This window comes from Pelodiscus sinensis, chromosome 2, assembly GCF_049634645.1.
Source record: "Pelodiscus sinensis isolate JC-2024 chromosome 2, ASM4963464v1, whole genome shotgun sequence".
NCBI lineage: Eukaryota > Metazoa > Chordata > Testudines > Trionychidae > Pelodiscus > Pelodiscus sinensis.
In genome coordinates, this window is record NC_134712.1 from 202057177 (window position 1) to 202080765 (window position 23589).

Below are 23589 nucleotides of genomic sequence, written 5' to 3' on the forward strand. Positions count from 1 at the left end.
AGGGCCTTAGGGAAGCCCTTTTTGGATTTAGACTTTTAGTCTGATGGTAGAAACAGATATAAGCCCGTGCTATGGCCTTTTGATTTCTTACAGACTTACAATTTATATCAAAGTTAATTGATTCTTAGTTAAGCAGTTCTGAGCCTGAAACCTTTATTGTTTTCTGAATAACTGAAAACGAAAGCAATTCATTTATTGCCATACTCTGAGAATATATACACATGAAAATATAAACTCAGTCTGACAAGGAAGAAGTAACATAAAATGCCAGGAATTTTAGGATTATATTTAGTGTATTTTGGGCAAGTTCTTTCACCTTTTTCCTTTACTAATGGGCACAGTCTTTGAAATGAACATTAGAGACCACGTTTTGTGGCATTTATTAATTTGTGTCAACTCTAATATGGAAAGAAAACATTCATGTACCTTATCTGCTTTTCTAAGTAAGCCAGGATTAGTGCCAGCCACCTGTCAGGTAAATTTACAGTATAATTTGTTTATGTTCCAGTGTCTGGCCATGCATGTTTACTCATTAGTACACATGTAGAAAGTTGGAAATTAGGGTTAGCTCTCTCTCTCACACTTACACTATCACTCACATACTCTCTCCTATGAGTGTGTGCATAGGTGCACGCAGGCACCTGAAAACAAGAGTTAGAAGTGGAAGAAGAAAGAAGGAATGAAATCCTGGCTACATTGAAGTCAGTAGAGTTTTTCTCCATTGACTTTAGTGAGGCCTGGAGTTCTAATTCTAGTTATCCTCTCACATGCACTAGGAACACATTTGTTTCCTGTTTTTCCATTAGCTTGTGCAGTGATGAGCACATTAGAAATGCCTGAGATAGATCAAATGGGGTGCCAAGAACTTCTTATACTCACAGAGTGGCCAAAATTGCAGGACTGGTTGGATCTGCAGTACCTCTAACCAACCTTTGCCATGCCTGTTCTCATTATGCTAAATAGCTCCCGAGGGAACACTGCGTCCTGCGGGGTTGTACAGTTTGTTATGTGTTCAAAGGAACCATACAGCACCCTGGTACAAAGCTAGAAATATTTAAGAAAAACTTTAAATTTAATTTCAGATTTCACACTTCATCAGTTACTATGAGTCATTGAGAGGAAAGCTGATCTGATCCATTTCTTTAGAGAGATACGGGATTGATACAGAACTGGCAGCTTACAAATAAATGTATGATAAGATTACACTGGTGTCCTAAAAACCTATCTGTGTAGGCTCAGACTATGCATCTCATTTAGTTATTTGGAAGTAAAGTAACTCATATATTCTGCTGACTCAGTTTGTGGTTTGGATTCATTCTATTTATAATTCTCCAAACTCCCAAGCTGCAGGAGAAGATTTCCATACCAGTGGCTAACTAATATGATATAAACCCTCCTAGTCCAGAGAAAGAGCTCTTCAGCATTCACTGGAGAGAATTCCACTTGTATATGAATATATTTCATGCCCAGTCGCACTGATTGCCTTTCTATTTTTATCCATATTGCCATCACACTCTGCATTTCAATCAATCACATAAACAGAGAAGGCAGCCTTTTATGTGGATATCTGAGTTTATACACCAGCCGAGACGAGAACCTTTGCATATTTAAATTACAATAATACATTTTCAAATGAAAAGGAAGAGAACAACCCAGTTTTAAATATTCCAAATAAAAGATAAAAATAGAGCTTTGAAAAATATAAGGTTCAGAAACAGTCTTTCTTGAATATCTCTTCTGAAATGCAGCAAACTGAGAGCACAATGCCAGTGAGGATTCTTTAAGGTGAGAGGTGAAAGCTTACATTTTCATACAGCAAGAAGAGGGTGCTAGGGCTGATGATTAGAGAACAGGGTTGAAGATACAGTCTTTGGTTCTAATTAGGGATGTTAAATATCGGTTAATTAATAGTCGAGTAACCTCATGAATTCTTATCAGTTAGTCGACTATTCTATTGTCCCCAGGGGTGGGGCTGGCAGCCAAGGACTCCAGCCCCACTCCTGAGGAGCCCCCTGCCACTCTGCGTGGATTTCCAGGTGGGAGCTGGCCTGTAAGGACAGCCAGTTTAAAAATAAGCTCCCCTCGCAGACCGGATGCCTGTCGCCCTATGTTGCTGCCTCTGATACAGTGGCAGCAGCACAGGGCGGAAGCAGCTCATGTCGGGGGAAATGGGAGAAGGGAAATCTGTGTAGACTATAGCATTAACCTATAAGCATTTGCTTATTGAATAATTGGTTAATTGACTACACTATTAAATCCCTAGTTCTAATCCTGGCTGAGACAACTTGGTCTTTTTATCTTGGTGAAGTCCACAGGATAAGATCCTAATGGCAAAATGCACATCAAACTCAACAGGTCAGGATTTCACCACAATCTCTACAGACCTCAGTTTATTCTGATATTAAAAGATTGTAACAATAATCAACTGTTTTGTAAGTGATATTGTCAGATAGTTTAGACTCTGAATATAGATATTGTTCTTCAAAAAGATATCTCATAGTTCATTCAATATTGATATAAATGATTTATAGAATTAAAAACTTCATTGTTTAAACTGAGTGAAATGCTAACAAGTAAAAGCAAAACTAGGGAAAAGTAAATTATATGTTTACATTATTTCACTTCTGATATTTAAGCATTTTCATTAGTAATTAAAGCATTTTTCAAAAATATACTATATAATTTTTAACATTTCGTTGTCCCTTTATTGAATTAATATTTATGAAGTACTCGGAGATCCTTGAATAAAGATGCTAATGAAGTATTACAATTATCCACTAGTAAGTTTTAAATGATTATTTGGTATGATGGTTTAACTACTGATTCTTAGAAGTAATCTTTGTTATGCTCCATTTTCAGTCATACTCCATATGGTAGCTCATCAATGCATTAAGACCCTGATTCAGTGAAGTACTTAAGCATGTGCCTAACTTTTAAGATTGTGAATCGTTCCATTAAGTCAAGAATCTACTACTGTTAAATTCAGCCTGTCTGTACAGGATGGCACAAATTCTACCTCCCTGAACCAGCAATCCCTTACAAATGAAGAAGGATGCATCCCACAATCCGGGCAGGTGTTTGCACCATTGCCCTTCACTGAGAAGGCTACAAAAGGATAGGACAACTTAAGTTTCTGGCAGGACCTACCCAGCATAAACCAAAGATTAATCTAACTCATAACTTTTAAAATAATTTGCATCTGGCTCTCAGCTCCATCAAGTTTTTGCAGTGACTATCTGTACAGTACTTTGAGCTAGATCCACAAAAGGAACTTAAATGCCATTTTAGGCTTCTATCACCAACACTTAGGTGCCACTAGTATTCACAAAACCTTTGCTTTCTTGCTGCCTAACTTTCTGCCAGTCAAGTCCCTTAAATGCCTAAGTTCTTACCAGTGGGTATGTGCAAACTGCCTAAATCCAGACACCATTGAGTAATTCGGTGCCTAGCTCATTCCTAACATATGGCAGGATACTCACATGCAGGGCATAGTCTGTTTTGAATGATCTGAGTATGACTTAATCCTCACACAAGACAGCTGAGTCTGAGTCTTTGGGGGGTGTAAAGCCTGAACCTCTCTAATCTGGCACCATCCATGATCTGGCATGCTTTTAATCAGCCAGATGTCTACTTATCATGGGCGTGGCCAAGTTTCCTGCAGTCCCATAAAGTTTATTTACAGCCACCAGTCCTGGCTTTCAGTGTTCTATGCTGTTATTTAGCTCTAATTTACCCGTAAATGACTTCTAAGAGCCTAGTAAGCAATGGAAGTGTTGGTTATGCTGCTAGACAGTATGGACATCCCATGGTCCAACAAATTCTATGGTTTGGCACTGGTCAGGTCCCGAGGGTGCCAGACTAGAGAGGTTCAACCTATATATCCCATTATACCTAATGCCTAGTGGTTAAAGCATATCCTTGGGCTGTGGGAGACCTAGGTCTAAATTCCAACCTTGCCTGATTTAGGGGGCTTCCTGCCCAGCTTCCTGGCTTCTATGGATTCCTTTCTTGGGTGCTTTACTCTAGTTTTGTGGTGCAGCAGGCTGCTCTTTCTTAGCCGAGACTTGAAATTAACCATAACTAGTAAGTACCACTGGTTAATCATTCATGCCCCTTACATATAATAGTTCACACTGAAGTAGCCAATGACCACTAGATAGACAGTACAGCAGGAAAGAGAAAAAATCCTATATAGTTGATGTTAAAAAGAAAATATATGACCCTGTACATAAGTACACATAATTTCACTGAGATCACCCCGATATTCAAATGTATGACATTCCAAGTAGCTCCAGTCTCATGACTAGTGTGATGATGTAACACAAGTATGGGAGACAGAAAAGTAACACACTGAAATCATGTCACATAGTCCAGTATTCTTAATCACTTGCAGTTTGCAGATACTGGCATTAAAAATGCAGTCCAAGGACCTGATCACTCCTGAGCAAACAATTAAGGCTAGGATTACCTTGGCTACTTATTTAATTAAAAACACAGAGCTATTTAAGAAGCCTGTTGGAGGAATAAAATCATAACATTAAAGGGGGAAAAGCCTTATAAATGAAGGATATTTAACAGATAAGTATGCTGCTTTCCGACAGTGCTTGGAAAACAGTAGTACTTTTGTATCAGAAAAGTATGTGCCAATTTCAAATCAACATTTAATTAACCCAGGCAGGAAATGGGGGATGGGATGGGGTATAGTGAGTGGGTCCTCATCTTGAGGCTAAGAACATATATAGGAAACCTGAGGAGCAGAAAATGAGCTTTTGTCAAGGCTTAGGATGAGTCTATGGTGAAAGCATTTCCTTTTATTAGCTCAGGCCAGTTGTAGAAAATTGTAGGGAAGCAAAGGTAGTGACACTAAATTTGGCAATGGTAACTTTGATTTTAAAAAAATTGAACATAAAGGAAATTCTGTATGTTTCCAAGATGTGTTGCGTCCTACTAAAATGGTTTCCTATAGCCTGTGCTATTGCTATTCCTGGGTTTATTTATGGTAATAATAATTATGACTGTTGGATATGTGTTTAAGCCCATTAAGAGAATCACAACAAAGCATTAATACAGTACATAGTAATTTTAATTGCTGGTTGATATGGTTTTGTAAATTTTTGGTTAAAGATGGCCATTTTATTTTGAAGCATAAAACTGCTAACAGAACTCATAGTTGTATTACTAACAATTTAAATTGTTTTTAAATTTCTATTGTTAGATCATAGATGTATTAGTAAAGGCAATAACATTTTCAAGGGCTGATTTTCAATAAGCAGGATGATGCTTTAGAGAAGCAATTTGCTAGTCATTAGTGAAATAAAAAAAGAAACCTTAACACAAGACTGGTTGTAATGTACTCTCATCCCTAAGGTTTAAGGTTTAAAATATACAAATAAAAGGAGGATAACATGTAACTCAGGTACATTCTATAAAAGTGATGGTCATGAAGGATAAATTGACAGTATTTTAAAACAGGTATCATTTTGGATACAGAGGGGTCCCAATTCCTCTCCTCTTTCTTAGTTTCTACAGACAAAAGTTTGAGCCTACATCCTGGTTTAGGTATGTTTGCACATCAATTCGGGTGAAGCACACACAGTAATACTTCAGGAAACCCAGGTGCTAAACACCAGCAATCTGAAAACTACATCTTTGTCCCTTTCTGTCCCCAAGGGACTGGAGGAAGGCTGGGAAGAACACACATACCCACTTCTCCAAGAAAGGCAGGTGAGGGGGAGTACCTGTGCCACAGCAAGACTCTGAGGTGAAGGCAAGTGACTCATCTCACCTCATGAGCATGCCATTCCAGTGAAGATGGCTGAAAAAAGAAGCATTGTTGCTCCCCAAGAGTCGAGGCAGGAAGGGGTGGAATGAAGGCTCAGAAGAAACAAACACACACACACACACACCTTTCTCAAGTGAGAAGGGATTAGAAGCTCCCAAGTCCTTCCCAATAATCTAGACAACATAGAGGGCACAAGATTACCACGCCAACATTACCAAGAAGGATAGTGGAACTGGGTAATTGATGCTGCTGTGGGCTCACTCCCAAAGATTCTGGGAAGCCCAGGACCCTTCCAAAAATGACAGAAAATTGAGGAAAGGGGGGTTCAAAAAGTAGAGTTGCCAGGCTTGAGTTCCCTGTCCCTCAATGACAGCTGCCTGCCAGTAGGTCTGACTTTCTTGGAGGTGAGTGAGGGCCCCACAACTTCATCCGAGGGTGCACCACATTCTGGGAGAGGCATAAACACTCACTTCTCTTCCTGGTCGTTTTTGGCTGCTGCTGTATGGAGCATCCCCAGCCTTGTCACGTCAGCCACTTCAGACTCTGTATTTGTTAATTACCAAGATGGGCCATTTAGTTCTCCTGACCCTTTGATTCACTGAAGTGACCCCTGTGCTTAGAACCCGCACTTTCCAACAAGATCCAGTAATGGGGAGTTAACTTTTTGGATGCTATGGGCATCTTTCATGGCTGGCGCATAGAAAATTTCAGCACACTATATTAAAAGTTCACTGACTCTTTAATTCTGGCACTTTTAAGTGCCATTTCAGTTCAAAATTAGATTTATGAGAAAGCTATCTGCACTATTCCCTCTATAGTTTTTTCAAGAACTACATGAAACATCCCTTCAGATGGGCCTGAATGTTGGGTGGTCCTAACAAGGCTAGAGCGTCACATGCTGTGGTGAAGGATGAAGATGCTTTATTTTTCTGGTTTGCATCACCTACTATGTTTTCAGCATACAAAGAAACTGTTTCCTCACCAGCCGCTTGGTTTAAAGGGAACGTTGATCACATGCAAAACCTTTTAGCCCTTTGCTTTATTTTAGTTTTGTAAAAGGTAAAATGCTTTATTTACTCAGCCTAAGGTAAATATGCAGCCCCTAAATAAAAAAAAAAAAAAAAAAAAAAAAGAGTTAGTGAAACACATGTTAAAAAAAGCTAATTAGATTAGAGGGGATATTTTAGCCCTTTTGCTTTCTGCAGGCTATGGAAGCAGGTTTAACAAGGTTAGTTGTTTTTCATCTATAGCCTAAAGAAGGTTCAGAACTGAAATATCCCCTCAAGCCCTTTTGTAAAGGTCTGCCATGTATTTTAGAATCTCTGTCCCTGTTTTTCTTTGTAGTCTGCCTGTTAATGTAAATCTGTTTCATTGACCACCTATGGAAGCATAAAGCTTGCCCGATGAAGCTTTTGCTGATTTACGTATATATATTTTTATATTATACCATATCCTCATGCAGACAATTGGATGCCTTTTAAATCTAGGGATGCAGAGAAAATGTTGAACACTGAGTTGGATTCTCTATTGACATTTGGTCTCTGCTTGTAACTTGGGAAGAAAAGGCACCATATAAGAAAATTCCCTGACTATAAGGCACTCTCTGTTTGTGTGTATATGCCAGATTTAGGCCCTGCATCTGCAATGGCAAAACTCCTACTGACTTCAGTAAACCCTGAATTTTACCCATAGAGATTTAATAAATATTACATAGGATGCACACACCACATTATGTTTTGGATTTGCTGAAGTCTAGGGATGTGCATACCTAGCACCAGGTTATTAACTGCCCTTGCCAAAGCAGAGGTGTCTTTTTTCCCCCCTCCATACTACTCATAATTGGGATATATTTCAGTTCATGGCTTATATACATTAATGGGACAAGATAAATATGTAATTTATGCAACAGAACTATTTGTTAAAATTACTTTCACATAAGTTTGTATGTAAGCACTTCATGTACAGGTCTCCAATAAGAGTCGGTTTCAATGAGAACTGTGTAGATAAAGTGTAACCCACACACCTGTGCTACGTCTACACTGTCTCATTTTGGCGGAAGAGGCGATGCAAATGAAGCGCTCATTAGCAACTTCTCGTGCTTCATTTGTATATTTTCTTCCGATGTTTTTTGCGAAGAGGTTTTTGCACAGAAAAAAAGCAGTATAGACAGGTCCATTTTGCGCAAAAAAAACCCTTTTGCGCAAGAACCTGTAAACCTCATTTTTTGAAGAATAAGGGTTCTTGCGCAAAAGGGTTTTTTTTGCGCAAAACGGACCCGTCTACACTGCTTTTTTTGGTGCAAAAACTTCTTCCGCAAAAAAGCATCGGAAGAGAATATGCAAATGAAGCATGAGAAGTTGCTAATGAGTGCTTCGTTTGCACTGCTTCTTCCACAAAAAAGAGGCAGTGTAGACGTAGCGCTAGTGTGGTTCACTGTCCCATGCAGTGGCACCTAGACCACAGCAACAGATAAGACTGTGCCCTCTATAGAATGGGCAGAGAGGTAGCTGGCTTTTAGCTCAAAGGGGTTTTATAAGGGCTTTTAGCTCCTATACAAAGCTCCAGAGGTCCCAAGTTCAAATCTGTCTGATGGTGGTTACAGAAGCAGTGCCCTGATCAGGTCCATTATTTTGGTGTTAGCCTACCGCAAAGTTAAGTTATGGTATGATTCAAGACTTAGTGGCTTGTTCTAAATTTTCCCATGGCATCATATGGAAAGCAGGTTTATTTTATAAGAAGATCCTTTTTGTTATAAAAACAGAGAAATAATAGGTAAATAAAGGGTTGGCATTGGGGGGAGAATATGAAAACTTAAGTGTGAACTTACCTTTAATTCACACATTTAGAAATTCTGATCCACTTTAATTACAAACTTTATGGGAGGATAAAAGCTGAACAAGTTACTTACATTTCAGTATACCTGTGTAAGGTACAGCCCTCATTTGATTAGTTGGAGGCTGGATCAGGCTAATAGCTGGCAGTGTTTCTTGTTTTAGTGGAAATACCTCTGGATTGGATTAGCATCATCCCAAATTCTGTCCCAATATCCCCAACAGTGCTAGCTGGGAATCTACACATAGCTAAAATCTGAGGGATTTTAATTTAGGAAAAAATCCAACAGTGATAACTCATAGAATGCCAGGGAAAAAAAACTACAACACAGTGTTTCGCCAGGCTGCAGAAACCCAGGATTAAACATTGCCACCTTCTCCCCAAATTTTAAATTTGATGAAATTTAAATTAGATTTCACTAGATGAAAGCTCGGGAGGCCTTCACTATCTAGGCACACTGCTTAGAACTGTGCAAAGGTAAGGCAGAATGTTAGTATGTAAGGACTTCGCTGTAACAGCACATGCATGATGCCAAGAAAACTAAACACAAAAAAACCAGTGTGTCTTGATTTCACCAGGGATAATTCTGGGCCAAATTCAGCTCTGGTTTAAGAACATACAATTCGATTGAAATCAATGGAGTCTGAATTTGGCCCTAAATATTTGTTAAACATATGTAACCCCTATGATTCCATAGATATAAAGGCTGATTTTGTAAAGGGAACTCTCATACTAATCAAAAGGAAAGAGAAAACCCCCCACCTGTTTAAACTCTTAATTAGGCATAGATATAGCACATCCACAATGAACTTAATTAAAACAAGTTTACTTTCAGATATGCTCTTTACATTCTGGGATATAATTTCAGTCTCCTAAAACTTAATTAGCTAAATATACAATGTAACCTTCCATCTGGTATAGTAATTTAACTGGAATAATTGTACACCACCATAACTCAACAAGACACTGAGGAAAAGCACTGAAATGCTATTTCCTTTCCTTTGGAAGAGAATTATGTACAATTTCAGCATGCTTTGCATTTCTAACAGTTACAGCCAAGAGGGAGGTATCACTCTCATTTATATTACTTTCCCATGAGAAAATCAATAGCAAAGTATAAAGCTGGTGCCCGTTATTCATGAGCAACTCTCTAATGCTTACGTGGCATTAGCCAGAACATATTATTGGGCAGCTAAAACCTTTAATTAGAATTGTGGGTTTGAACAGATTTTCATTGAAACTATGTTTTGTAGGAGCTTGGAGAAGTAAAATCTTTACTAACATGTCCCATTTTGGAGGATCTGATTATTATGTGACTTCCAGTATTCAGCTCTCTCCCCCTTGTCTACTTTCCATGTTTTAATTTGTTTCCCCTAGTTTTCAACCTCTCTCTGCCACTAGTACAGTAGTGATGAAATCCTGGCTCTACTGAAAAAAGAGATTTTTGCCACCAAATTTTATGTGGTCAGTATTTCAGCCCCTCATATTTTTACTTTCTGGGAACTCTCATATTTGTAGGAAATAATTTTTTAAAAGCCAAAGAAAGCTTTAGAAGCTTATGTTTCACTCATTTTCCATAGCATTTGTGCTCCTAAATTCCTAAGGCACTTTGGAAAATCATAAACTACATGTATGTATTATTCAATCTATTCTACACTCCTTATGCAAGCAAGCTTCGCCTTGGCTTTAAAGGGATCTTTACCTAAGTCAAACGAACAGAGAAAGGGATCCAATGTCTACCACTCACTTTTTAATAAGATGATGGAACATTTTCATATGTGGAAGCCTTTTTGGAAAGTTTTCTGTGCAACAAAATCTGCATGTATCTATGAAACAATTCACAAATGTAAAATACATAGAGTGCAGTTTTGACTTTTTTTCTGCTTTGTAAACTAACTAGTGCAAGCTCAGAGAAGAGTTAATAAAAAGCTTACAGGTCAGGGAGGACTGATTTAAAAAAAAATTATTGTGAATATATTGCCATTTTTTTCATATAGGTCATTAGAAACATGGTAACGCCATTTCCTTTGCTGAGCAACTTACAATTTAAGGACCTGATCTTGCTGATGCTTATCGACGTGCTAATTCTATTCATGAGACGTCTAACTGACATCAGTGATTATGTGAATAAGGGTAACCACATGCATAAGTGCTGATCATGCATTGGAGTTTAAATTAGATAATCACTCAAAATACATTGTTAACTGATAATTCAAGTTTCTCATGTGTATTTCCTATTGACTCAATCACTGAAAATCACCTGAGTCATATTGAAGCAGGGATGTAAAATCATATTTAATTGGCTTACCATATTAAAGAGAGGGGAGCGGGAGGGCCACTCCAACCTGTTCTGAGCAGCTCCTGCCAGTGCCCTCTCCTTCCACCCCAGCGGCAGACCGGGGCTGCACCTGTGTCTTGATTAAGCCCTCACATGCCTATATCGAAGCCACCCTCCTTTCACAGGACTTACCATTCAAACACCACAAAATTCACAGTATTCACAAGACAGAAAATGAAGGAAGCAAAGGGAGCATGAAGAAGAATGTAAGGGTACGTCTATACAGCAGTGTTACTTTGGAATAACTAACGTTATTCTGAAATAACTTAGTCCATGTCCACACAAAATGTTTAAGATAATCTTTCACAGACAGGGATGAACTAATGGTGAACTATGGTTTGATCTTGCTGGACTTTAAGTATAGATCAAATCTTAATAGAGCAAGTCCTTTCTGTCAAGCTCTCTTTAGGTTTATTTTATCTCTTATTGCTATTTTGTGTTAGATTATGTTGCAGTGCTTTACTTTTTACTCGGACTAAACTGCAGGAGCACAACATTTACAACTCTAACTCGGGGAGCTACAGAATACCAATAGTACCAGTATTAGTTTTCTTCAGAGCTATTGAGCTCTGGTACAAATTGATTGCAATTTTCCTCTTGACTGTTCATTAAATAAATCAGGAAGAAGCTGTTAACATGAGTTTGCTTCAGATTCATTCTTTAATTAAAAGTGAAAGTCTCCTCTGTTTCTCTAACCTATTATTACTAATTATGCCTCCAAACTTATCAATAGAGACTTTAAGAAGGTGAAAAAAAATCCACTTAGTAATTAGTTGTTACAGGAGAAGAGTCTAGAAGCAAATGGCCTGAGAATCAGGAGACTTGACTTTTATTCCCAGCTCTGCCAAAAACTTCCTGTGTTGTCTTGGGCAAATCAGTTAGGGCAAAATTCTCAAGAGTGTCTGCTAAATTTGGCAGCCAGTTTTGGGGAGCTCTGGATTGTCAGAATCTCTGGTCACAAATAAGTCAAATCACAAATAAGAAGTATGCTACCTTTGCTTTATTTTCATTGTTTAACAACCCATATGACCTTGCCATTTAAGAATACCTACACTGTCCTCCCTCCTAGAATTCTGATAACTGAAGATGTGGGCCCTTTGTAGGCGTTTTTTAATGGAAGGTTTGCAGCTAGGAAACCCACAAGAAACTTATAGTGTTTTGGAATACTTTTACTTCAGGGAGGGGGTCTCTTCCTAAAAAATGTAGACAGAAGCAGAATGAGCCAGGGAGGAGAGGAAGAGAAAGCCTCTTACATGAAATACTTTTCTTCCCTGCTGCAGTCACTCCTGAAGATTAGTGAATCCATAAGCACTGAAGAAATCATAGTAAGAACCAAGTTTAATTACTTTCTTAAAAAATACATGTATTGAGTTCTGATATAGAAATCTTCTACCAGGTCACAATAAAGCCAGGTCCCCCATACTAATCAAGCTGATCTAATGTGGTCCCATTGTTTTTTATTTGGAGCTTCACTGTACATAGCACACCTCTCCTCTCATTTACCACACATGAACTCTTTGCTTTATACTATGTTTTTATTTTCCAGTGTGAAATAATAGAAGCCAATACCAAAACAGCACCTTGTACTATTATTAACTAAATAAACTGTGAGTTTTGTCTATGCACACTTCAAATATTTGGCCTATGAACTAGAAACATGTTCTTAGATGGTACTAAACCACAGATGAAGGTTTGCAGTTAAGTCCACTAACAAAGTGAAGCAGGGATGGGCAATAAGCGGCCTGTGGGTAGGATGTTGTTCTTCAGGGTGTGACGTTATCAAATTAAACTATGACAATTCAAATCATTGTTGCAATCACTGTTATAGGTTTGCAACAAATCTTGTACAAAGTGGACCAAATGAGGTGTCTATGAAAAGCTTACGATTTGCTGGTTCTGTTTATGCTATTTGTATGCATGTATTGTATTTATATTGAAATTATGAATATTAGCTATATACTAGTATTTCAGATGTTTGATTCTGGTAGAGATCAAGAGGAGGTTGGCCAGAGTATTTTGAAAGGACCACTCGTCCTCTCTTTCTTTCTTTTTATAAATAAACATTTAGATTTTACCATCAGTTTGCTTTTTGGATAAGATCTGAGGTATATATTCACCTTGGAATGTGAAATCATTTGGGATCAGAAGAATCTTTTCATTTGGTGAGATTGGTTTTCATAACAGGAAACTTGGAAATGGCAGAGGTGGTTAATGACTTCTTTGTTTCGGTTTTCATCAAGAAGATGAATGATGATGGGATGCCTAACACAGAGAATGCTAGTGCAAATGGGGTAGGTTTAGAAGATAAAATAAAAGAACAAGTTAAAAATTACTTAGAAAAGTTAGATGTCTGCAAGTTTCCAGGGCCTGATGAAATGCATCCTAAAATACTCAAGGAGCTCATAGAGGAGGTATCTGGACCTTTAGCTATCATCTTTGAAAAATCATGGAAGTGGGGAGAGATTCCAGAAGACTGGAAAAGGGCAAATATAGTGCCCATCTATAAAAAGGGAAATAAGAACAACTCAGGAAACTACAGAGCAGTTAGTTTAACTTCTGTGCCAAGGAAGATAATGGAGCAAGTAATAAGGAATTCATCTGCACACATCTAGAATAAGGTGATAGGCAACAGTCAGCATGGATTTGTAAAGAACAAATCCTGTCAAACCAATCTGATAGTTTTCTTGAATAGGATAAAAAGTTTTGTGGATAAGGAAGAAGCGGTGGATGTGGTATACTTAGACTTTAGTAAGGCATTTGACACGGTCTAGCATGACCTCCTTATCAATAAACTAGGGAAATACAACATATATGGGGCTACTGTAGGGTGAGTACATAACTGGCTGGATAACTGTTCTCAGAGAGTAGTTATTAACTGTTCACAATCAGGCTGGAAGGACCTAAGTGGGGTTCCGCAGGGGTCTGTTTTGGGGCTGGTTCTGTTCAATATCTTCATCAATGATTTAGATGATTGCATAGAGAGTATGCTTATTAAGTTTGTAGATGATACCAAGCTTGGCGGGGTTGCAAATGCTTTAGAGAAATGGTCTGAGGAAAACCAGGAAGAAGTTTAATAAGGACAAATGCAAAGTATTCCACTTAGGAAGGAACAATCCATCTCAAACATAGAATGGGAAGTGATTGTCTAGGAAGGCGTACTGCAAAAAGGGATTTAGGGGTCATAGTGGACCACAAGTTAAACATGAGTCAACAGTGTGATACTGTTGCAAAACAAGCAAACATGATTCTGGGATGCATTAACAAGAGTGTTGTGAACAAGACACGAGAAATCATTCTTCCAAACTACTCTGCACTGATTTGGCCTCAACTGGAAATTGTGTCCAGTTCTGAGCACCACATTTCAAGAAAGATTGGAGAAACTGGAGAAGGTCCAGAGAAGAGCAGTGCTTTTTTTGTGACAGTACGCACCGGAACGGCATACTGGCACCTTTTTATGGGAGCACTCGCGCCATGCTGCTTTCCCCCTGCACAGCCCCCTGCCGGCCTTGGGAGCACTCGCGCTGCACCACTTTCCCCCAGCACAGCCCCCAGCCTGACTAACTCCTTCTGCGGAAACAGCAAGATGAAAAATTGACATGATATACAAAGAAGGGTGGGAGATTCATTTTTTAAAATTTGACTCAAGAAATGAGTACTGACACTTTTTTTTTTAAACACAAAAATAGCTCTGGAGAAGAGCAACAAAAATGATTAAAGGTCTAGAAAACACGACCTATGAGGGAAGACTAAAAGAACTGGGATTGTTTAGTTTAGAAAAGAGATGACTGAGAAGGGACATAATAGCAGTTTTCAAGTATCTAAAAGAGTGTTATAAGGAGGAGGGAGAAAAATAGTTCTCCTTGGCCTCTGAGGATAGGACAAGAAGGAATTGCCTTAAATTGCAGCAAGGGAGATTTAGGTTGGACATCAGGAAAAACATCCTGCCTCTGATGGTGGTTAAACACTGGAATAAATTACCTAGGGGGGTTTGTGGAATCTCCCTCACTGCAGATATTTAAGAACAGGTTAGACAGACACCTCTCAGACAGTGCTTGGTCCTGCCGGGAGGGCAGGGGATTTTACTTGATGGCCTCTCGAGGTCCCTTCCAGTTCTAGTGTTCTATGATTCTATAACCTCTCATCTGTATAAGGCGTGGGACTGCTGGTGGAACAGGAAAACAGAGAATCTTAGGGAATGCTTGTATGGTTTCTTGCTAGCCAGTGAGGTGAACAGGAGTTCTCTTTGTGACTGGTTTGGTGCCTTATAGTGGAGGATCCTAGTCTTGGGCTATAAGTAGCCGTGTCCTGAAGCAATTGATACTCTCAGCAGTGTCCTCCAGAACCCCAGTATTGCACAGAGTTAGCTCCTGGCAGGCTGCCAGATGTTTTATTTACCTTCATTTCCTGTTGGCCACGGGTTGTTGTTCCCACCTAAAGGGAGCTTCCAGAAGCAGCGGCCCAGCCTGTGCCACTTCCCACAGCCGGGAATGGCAAACCATTGACAATGGGACTCACAGATAAACAAAACATCTGGCAGCTCACTAGAGCCTAACCCTGGAGAGCCGCATCTGGCCCATGGGCCACTTATTGCCCACCTCTGCACTAAGTACCCAGAATCTAGAAATGCGCGTCTTGGTCAGTAGTGCTGGATTTCAGTGTATGCTTCAGGCATGTGTGCAGTAGTTTTCAACCTTTTTTCACTGGTGGACCTCTGAAACATTTTGAATGGAGGTGCAAACCCCTTTGGAAATCTTAGACATAGTTTGTGCACCCCCAAGCTCTGAAACCACAGACTGAAAAACAGTGTTCTGTGGTAATAACAACCTTTCATGTACCCCTTAGACATAGTTTGCGGACCCCCAGAGGTACGTGGACCACAGATTGAAAACCACTACTGTAGAGCTATTAACTTTCAATTTATGCACAGTATGAGCAAAATAACCTCCAAAACATTAGTCTTCAACACTGGCTGGGATTCAGGAGAAACCCAGATTGTTTATCACTCTAGCGAACTGCAAACATTACCTTCAGTAATAATTTCAAGGATAGCGCTATAATTAACAGGTTATAGGAGCAATGCATAATTTAAATATGAAAGTAACAGGTGAGAAGCTTCTAGTACAATGTTGCAATATAAAAGGTATTCAAAAGTCTAGTCTTTTGATTGCCAGATTAGGACTCCAACCCATGGCATTGTCCTTTGGAATTTCTTCCAACGAATGCCAAGAAATGATGCAAAATGAAGGCAGAGGTTCCATCTACGAGCAATGTTTAAAAAGGCACATGGCTTTAGTTAAAACAGAGGGCTAATCTTCATTTGGAATTTACTGGCTTTTGCTGGTTTGCATCAATACTAGAGCATAGAAAGTGAAACGTTACAGTTCCAAGAAAATGCAAAATGTTCTGGCTTTGTGCCAGGACATTTTTGTATTGTTTCAACAAGGTGAAAAGTAAGTTTTGTTAGAGAACAGCTCCTCTCACATGAAACCCATCTGGTTTGTTACATTTTTACTCTGATTCCTTTAAGGGAGCCTAGTCTAAAGATAACATGGCTCCCTGTTAGAACTACAGAGTTATGGAGTCCAACACCAAATAGCTCTGATATAGACACCTTAACACATAGACAGATTTTCAAAATAAATCAGCTCTCTTTAGGACACCTAACATTCACCTGACTTCCAAAAGTGTTCCGTACTGAACAGCTTCCAATGAGTGGAATTTTCAAAAGCATCCAAGTGATTTAGGAGCGTAAGTCCCACTAAAAATCAATGGGACTTGTGCTGCTAAATCAGGTAGGTGCTTTTGAGAATCCCCACACTAACTATAATGGGAACTGTTGGTCTCTGAACACTTTTAAAATTTGACCCAAATTCTGCTCTCGGTAATGCAGGTGTAGCTCCTTTATATGTTAAATCTACATCCGTGTTTCTAGCAAAGCAATGGTGTCCCCATTCTTCCTCCTGCTCAGCTCCTTCTTGAGCCTGTCAACCAAAAGCCTATCACCTGGACACAAAGACTTTTTACAAAGTGATCACTTCATATCTGACCTCTCAGTCCTCGTTCTCAGAGGAAACTTGCACAAGACCTTCAAAAGAAGAGCCTGGCAATTTAAATTCATAAGTCTGGATACCAAATAGGGATGTTAAATTTTGAGTAATTGACTAATTGAATAGTTGATGCATTTTGCATCAACTATTCGATTAGTCGATAGGGCACCTCCACCTTTGAAGTGTAGCAACAGCCCTACTGCTGTTGTACACTTCAAAGGTGAAAGCATCATGTGGAGCCTGGGGTCAACTGCCACTTTGAAATGCCGCAGGGAGCCTGTGGAACTCCAACTGGCCCTGGACTGCCTGCAGCGTTTCAAAGTGGCAGTGCCGCATGGAGCCAAGGGTCTGGGCCCAGGCTCCATAAAGCACTGCCGCTTTGAAGTACCCCTTCTTCTCTTCCCCCCTTGCTGCCTCTTTCTGATAGAGGCAGCAAGGGGCAGGGAGTGATTAGTCACCTAGCCTGTCGACTATCATCGGATTGTGGACTAGTCATTCACATCCTTAATACTAAAAGCCATAGACTTAACAGAAGCGCTGGTTTCATGCCTCATTACAACAACTTAAAACACACCCTGCTGCTTTCTATCCTCCTTTGTCCGATCTCTGCCTTAGTGTTAATTGCCCACTTCATTTAAAAAAAAACAGTAAGGAGTCCTGTGGCACCTTGAAGACTAACAAATTTACTTGGGCATAAGCTTTTATGGGCTGGAAACTACTTCATCAGATACATGAAGTGGAAACTTCAGTTTGGCAGGTATATATACACATTCAAAAATGGGTGTGTTACATTAATATGCGGAGGACCAGTGCTAATGGCCAATTCCCAACAGCTGTTGAAAAGGTCTGAATGCCAAAAAAGGGCAAAAAATTACTTTTGTAGAGAGCTAGATGCTTTCACTCTCTATTCAGACTTAGACTGATAACGTCATGTTTGCCCATGAAAACTTACGGTCAAATAAATTTGTCAGTCTTCAAGGTGCCACAGGACTCCTTGTTTTTGCTGAAATTTGTCACTTCATTTCAAGTTCTCGTCTATAACATATATGAACCTCTTGGCTACGTCTACATTGGCAAGATTTTGCGAAATACTTTTAATGCAAGAGTTTTTGTGTTCAAGTATTTGCGCAAGAGAGCTCTGGTGGCCATTTTAGCCATCGGACTTTCTTGTGCAAGAAATTAACATTGCCTGTCTACACTGGCCTCTTGTGCAAGAACAGTTGCGCAAGAGGGCTTATCCCTGAGTGGGAGCATCAGAGTATTTGCGCAAGAAGCACTGATTTTATACATTAGAACGACAGTGTTCTTGCACAAGTATTCATGGCTAATGTAGACAGGTGGCAATCTTACCAATGTAGACACAGCCATGATGTTTAAGAATCTGTCCCATGTTGTATTTGGATTTGAACTCTGATTTGACCTGAGGAAGAGCCCAATAAAGCTCGAAATCTTATCCTTTCCATCAACAGAAGTTTAGTCCAATAAAAGGCATAAGAACGGCCATACTGGGTCAGATCAATGGTCTATCTAGCCCAGTATCCTGTCTGCTGACAGTGGCCAAGCCCAGATGCCCCAGAGGGAGGGAACACAACAGGTAATCCTCACGTGATCCCTCTCTTGTCATCCATTTCTAGACAAACAGAGGCTAGGGACACCATTCCTATCCATCCTTGCTAATAGCCACTGATAGACCTAATCTCCATGAATCTCACCCACCTTGCAACACAGCTACACCATGGCAAACAACAAAAAGCCGGTGAAAGCCAACATGTAAGGAGCTGCAATCCTTGGCCTAAAGCCCCAAAACTAGTATAAAACCCCTGTGCACTAGAATTGCACCAAGTCAACTTATATACAGGTCTCTCTGCACCCTCTTAGAAGGAAATAATACATGGGCTCACAGTCCCTGCAGTGGTGTGATTACTTTGGAATCTCATGAAAAGTATGTAAATATCAAGACCTGCTACCTAATTAACTATAATATCCAGTTCTTCTGTTTTTGAGGGGCTTGTAGGCAGAATCTGAGTAGAGTACCTTCCCTTTACAGTCGGACCTTTGAATACACTTGACCAGATTTAATAGCAAGATGCCATTTCCCCATGATGACAATGGCAGGATGGAGAAAGAAAGGTTGGGAAAATATTCTGCTGAAATAAAAAGAAGGAAAACTTAATGCCTTATGTTAGGTTTCTTTCTGAACACTGTGTTTCTTATTCACCATTTAACTGTTGAGATAGAAGCAAAACTGAACAATTCTAATTCCTATTCACTGAATCCAAACTAACCAATATAATCAAAACATTCTTTGAGGCCACCATATAAATGTAGAGAAGAGAAAGATACCTCTTGCCTTCATAACTTGGGAAACAAATCAGAACTATTATTAAAAACTAACCCTAAATTTGGGTTTTAGGTATCCTGTTCTTAAGGGTCAACAAAATGTAAAGGCTCATTTTCATAGTAATTGCTGACTGCATGCAGGTTCAGAATCTCAGAATTATACTAAAAGCCAGTGGCAACAAGCATTCATAGCCACAGGAAAAGGGGGAAAAAAGGTTCACCCTTGTGGCAAAGGTCAGATTTCTGCAGGCAGAGAGCCTGTCTATATATATGAATGTTCATGGGACATCTTTGTCCGATATAGTCCCATGAGGATGACACAGGCTCCACAATGTCCCCTCTGCCTAAGGGATAGCCCTAGAGCCACCCAGATCAGTTTGGGGTCATTTGACTTGTTCCAGTTCCTGTTGATTTTACTCTGAACCTGGGGAACAATCATCAGCACCTCTGTGGAGCCCTTGCTGAAGATTTAAATTAAGACTCTCCTGCTAATGGAGGTGATTTAATAAGTAAACAAGATACTGATAAGAGTTGCTATATTAGCCGATATTTTGAGCAATCAACTACAGTTCTTTGCTAAGAAATGGCATACTGAACATATCATCTCTGTTTACAAAGTAGAATGTTTAAGTAAAAGTATCATACAACACTGAAGTGACGAAAAGACTGCTACACTAATGAATATATATAATTATTTGTCTATTTATTATATGTATTTTTTAAAGAGTCATACGGTTATGAATTTTATTTGTAACTGATGCATTGCATGCCCAAATATTTGGAATAATGTATGGAAAACATCTGGATTTAATTATATTATAGTCCTCTTATACAGACAATGGGAATTGAATTAAGGAATATTTTGAAACCCCCACAGAGATATAAAAGTATTAACAGCTGCACAAGAACTTTACTGTAACCGTGTTTGAAAATGTTTTGTTTTACAGATCAACAGTCTGACACATCATAAATATCAATCATTCCATTAAAATGTATAGAAATGGGAGAAATATTAAAACCTGCATTTTGAAAAATTCACAGCCTTTTCAAAGGTGCAGACTGTATTCTTTCGTTTTCCAAACAAATGTAAGTAGATAGCAGGTTGGCACAGATAATATATCTTGTACAGTGCTGTTAAGCAAAGAGTTGCATAAGGGTTTATTTTGATGGAACAGCCTGAGTAAGCTTCTTTTATAGGAATGTTATATTACCACCAAAAGCAGACTAAATTATTCAGCCAGAATAAATTAACAGTTTGTTTTTCATTTTTACAAAAAAAAAAAAAGCATTAAATTGTTCTTGTGAAAACATTAGGGGATATAACATGAGCTCTAAGTGTCTGTTCTGAAGAAGTACATGTAGATTGGATTTTCTTACTGGATGCTTAAGTTTCAAATGCTGCTTCTCTTCTATGTCAGTAACAGTTCTGCAGTTAGTTTTCAATCTCTCAGTGACTGAAGCAAGGTATTCAAAGGCAGTTAGCACAGCAGGGGGGCAGACTTTCCTCAGAGTGTAACTATATCACTCAACAGCAGACCCATGCAGTAAGGGATCTAATGTTTTCTTTTCTCTTCTCGTTCATGCCCTTAGTGTCTCCCTGCACTTTTGGATGCCAGTCACCACACCAACAACCAGAGGTAAGAGGCACCCAGTTCTTCATCCGCCCCCTCCCCCAAAGCCCTTAAAGCACTCCTTGGTGTGGACAAAGGAAAAATCCAATAGTTCACCTATTGTCAGGAAAAGCAGTTCTGTCACTAAAGCTTGTCTTCTCTGTGAACACTTTCTTCTAAAACATTTCACATTTCTATTTGAAGGATTTTCATGCAGATATATTTAACCTTGGCAACCAGCCAAAGAAAATAGTCTGACACAATAATCATCTACCTGCCCCCAAAAGAAAAAGACCTCAGAAGACCTTAATGTATAATCAGTATATACCATCTGTGATAGAGAGAGAGAGAGAGAGAGAGAGGGAGAGAGAGAGCTATAAGTGTCAAGTTGAAACCAGAATTAGTATTAGATTTATTAATAATACTGAACAAGTTCCCCAGATATCGGGAAATATTACCAACTACATGTATCAGAACTGGAGTCTGTACTAGCTGCTAGCATTGGGAAATAATGGTTCTTGACACCACAGGGTCAATCTAAATTGGAATATTATACAGTTAGCACCTTTGAACTTTTCCAATGAATCATGCTGAATAGGCTTTGCAGGTTATGATATATACCTTGCTAAGAGACAGCCTGATTAAAAACCCCAAGTGAGGCAGAATTGTGGGGCAGGGGATTAGAATAAACTTCTTTAACTCACCAGTTTTTCGAAGTGGAAAATCATCCTTGGCATCTTGTGCTCCTGGTAAAGTGTATTTGTATGATGGAGAGGCCCCACTCAGGGGTGGAGAGCTTTGATCCAGTGAGGTATGGTGGGCAGCCCTGCAGCAGACACAGAGAGGTCATGAATTAGCAGTAACAAGTGAGGTGAGCAGCAGTAACACTCTACACATGTTGTCCACATGTCTCAGCTGTGTTTATGTTCTTACTCCTCCAAGTGTGCACAAACCACAGGCTCATGTAACCAATTTCACTTTTACAGTAAGTTATGGAACTGCTCAGGATTTCTAAGAATGCCTTTTTTGCACTTATCATAAAAGTCACAAAGGATAAGAGTCATGCTGGCCCAAAGACAGGATCTCCACAAGATTGGGAAACAGAACATTTTAGGTTTTTTTTTAAAAGATGTACCAGCTGAAACAAAGCTATTTGATTCCTTTCTATTAAATACAAATATAAATTAAAAATGACCTTTACTTGCAGTTGTCACTTTTTGTAGGGCAATTACCCAATATTTTGAAGAGGAGGCATTACTCCTCTGGGAAAATATTGATGAATTCACCAGCAGTTGTGAAGGAGACATCAAAACCTTGTCTTTAGTTTGGGCAGCAAGTGAAACTTCAGTACTCTGCAGCATATAAAGTTAATGTCAGCAGTGAAGTTCCACATTGGAGAGCTCTTTCTGACACCAGGGCAATATAAGAAAAACTGTGGGCAGAGACCCTTTTAAATGCTGCTGTGTACCATGTGGCATGCTCCAGGCAGCACTGAGGACTGCCTGGGGGAGCACAATATTGTCTGGGTGAGGCTGAGGGCTGTCTAGCCCCAGCTCTACTCACACCCCCTCCTAGGGGTCTGCTTCTCTTGGAAAGGAGATGGGAGTAGGCTGCTGCATATATTTCTCTATCCAAGCAGACTCGGGAATTATGTTAAAGTCTCTTGGAAACAAGTCACCTATCCTGTTTTCAGATTGTTTTATACTGATGCAGCTGCTTTGATAAGGACAGCAGAAATGACTGGACTGATGTAGTCAAAAAGTGCATTTTTGGATACCTAGGGTCAACAACCTAAAAAAAGAACACTGAAAAAATCTAGGAGATCTTTTACCACTTCTCAATATACTAGAAAAATATTTCTAAAATTCCACAAAACACATTGGACTGGAGAGCAGCATTCCACAGTATCCTTTAACTTCACCTACAATATGATGGTTTTGCATTACAACTGGAGGCTAAAAGAAAGCTGTTTCAGTCTTAATCTGAGTGAATCAAGCATAAAGTCACTCCCAATGGAAAAACAGATCACATTTGCAAGATCTGTTGAGATTTTATATAAATGATACAGCAGCAGAGGTTATAGGAAACTAAAACTTCAGAGAAGTTGAAAAGAAATCTCCACCCCGCCCTTTCTAGAAATGGGATGGCTCACGCTGAGTCTATCAATCTGTTATGCATGTTCTCTATGAGCAGGTGAACCACAAGGCCACAGCAAACTTTCATAACAGGTCTAAAGCCAGGCAAAAATTGGCTTGCACCATTATAAATACTAAACTTGGCCCAAGTTCATAAGCTTTTTAGCCAGCCTGAGTCAGCTTTTGAGTGAACCTGGGAAAATTATAGGTGTGGGTGAAAAACAGATGCATTCACATATTCTGTCTCCAAATGTGATGGTTTTGGCTGAGCTCTGCTTTGAGTTTGATAGGGGATGTGAAACTCAAAAGTGAGATATATGGGACATGACATAAGGAAAAAAAATAGAAACTCTTATGGACTGATATCACTTTGTTTTGAAAAGCTCTGAGTTACATCACTTTGAACAGAGGCTCTCAATACAACTCCATTTGGGAAGAAGTGCTTTTATTTTGTTTATTAATGATCTTGGGTGAATTTTTACCTTGGCCTGGAGACAGGCTCTCA

General features: G+C 39.3%; 1 protein-coding gene across 10 annotated transcripts in view; it reads right to left on the reverse strand.

The window, feature by feature from the left end:
- Positions 1-23589, reverse strand: part of HDAC9 (histone deacetylase 9) — a 705078-nt gene that overhangs the window by 297703 nt on the left and 383786 nt on the right. For all 10 annotated transcript variants that reach the window (XM_075922252.1, XM_075922250.1, XM_075922247.1 and 7 more), the window contains one exon: positions 21654-21775. In XM_075922252.1, the coding sequence (XP_075778367.1) occupies positions 21654-21775 (122 nt within the window). The remainder of the gene's footprint in view (positions 1-21653; positions 21776-23589) is intronic.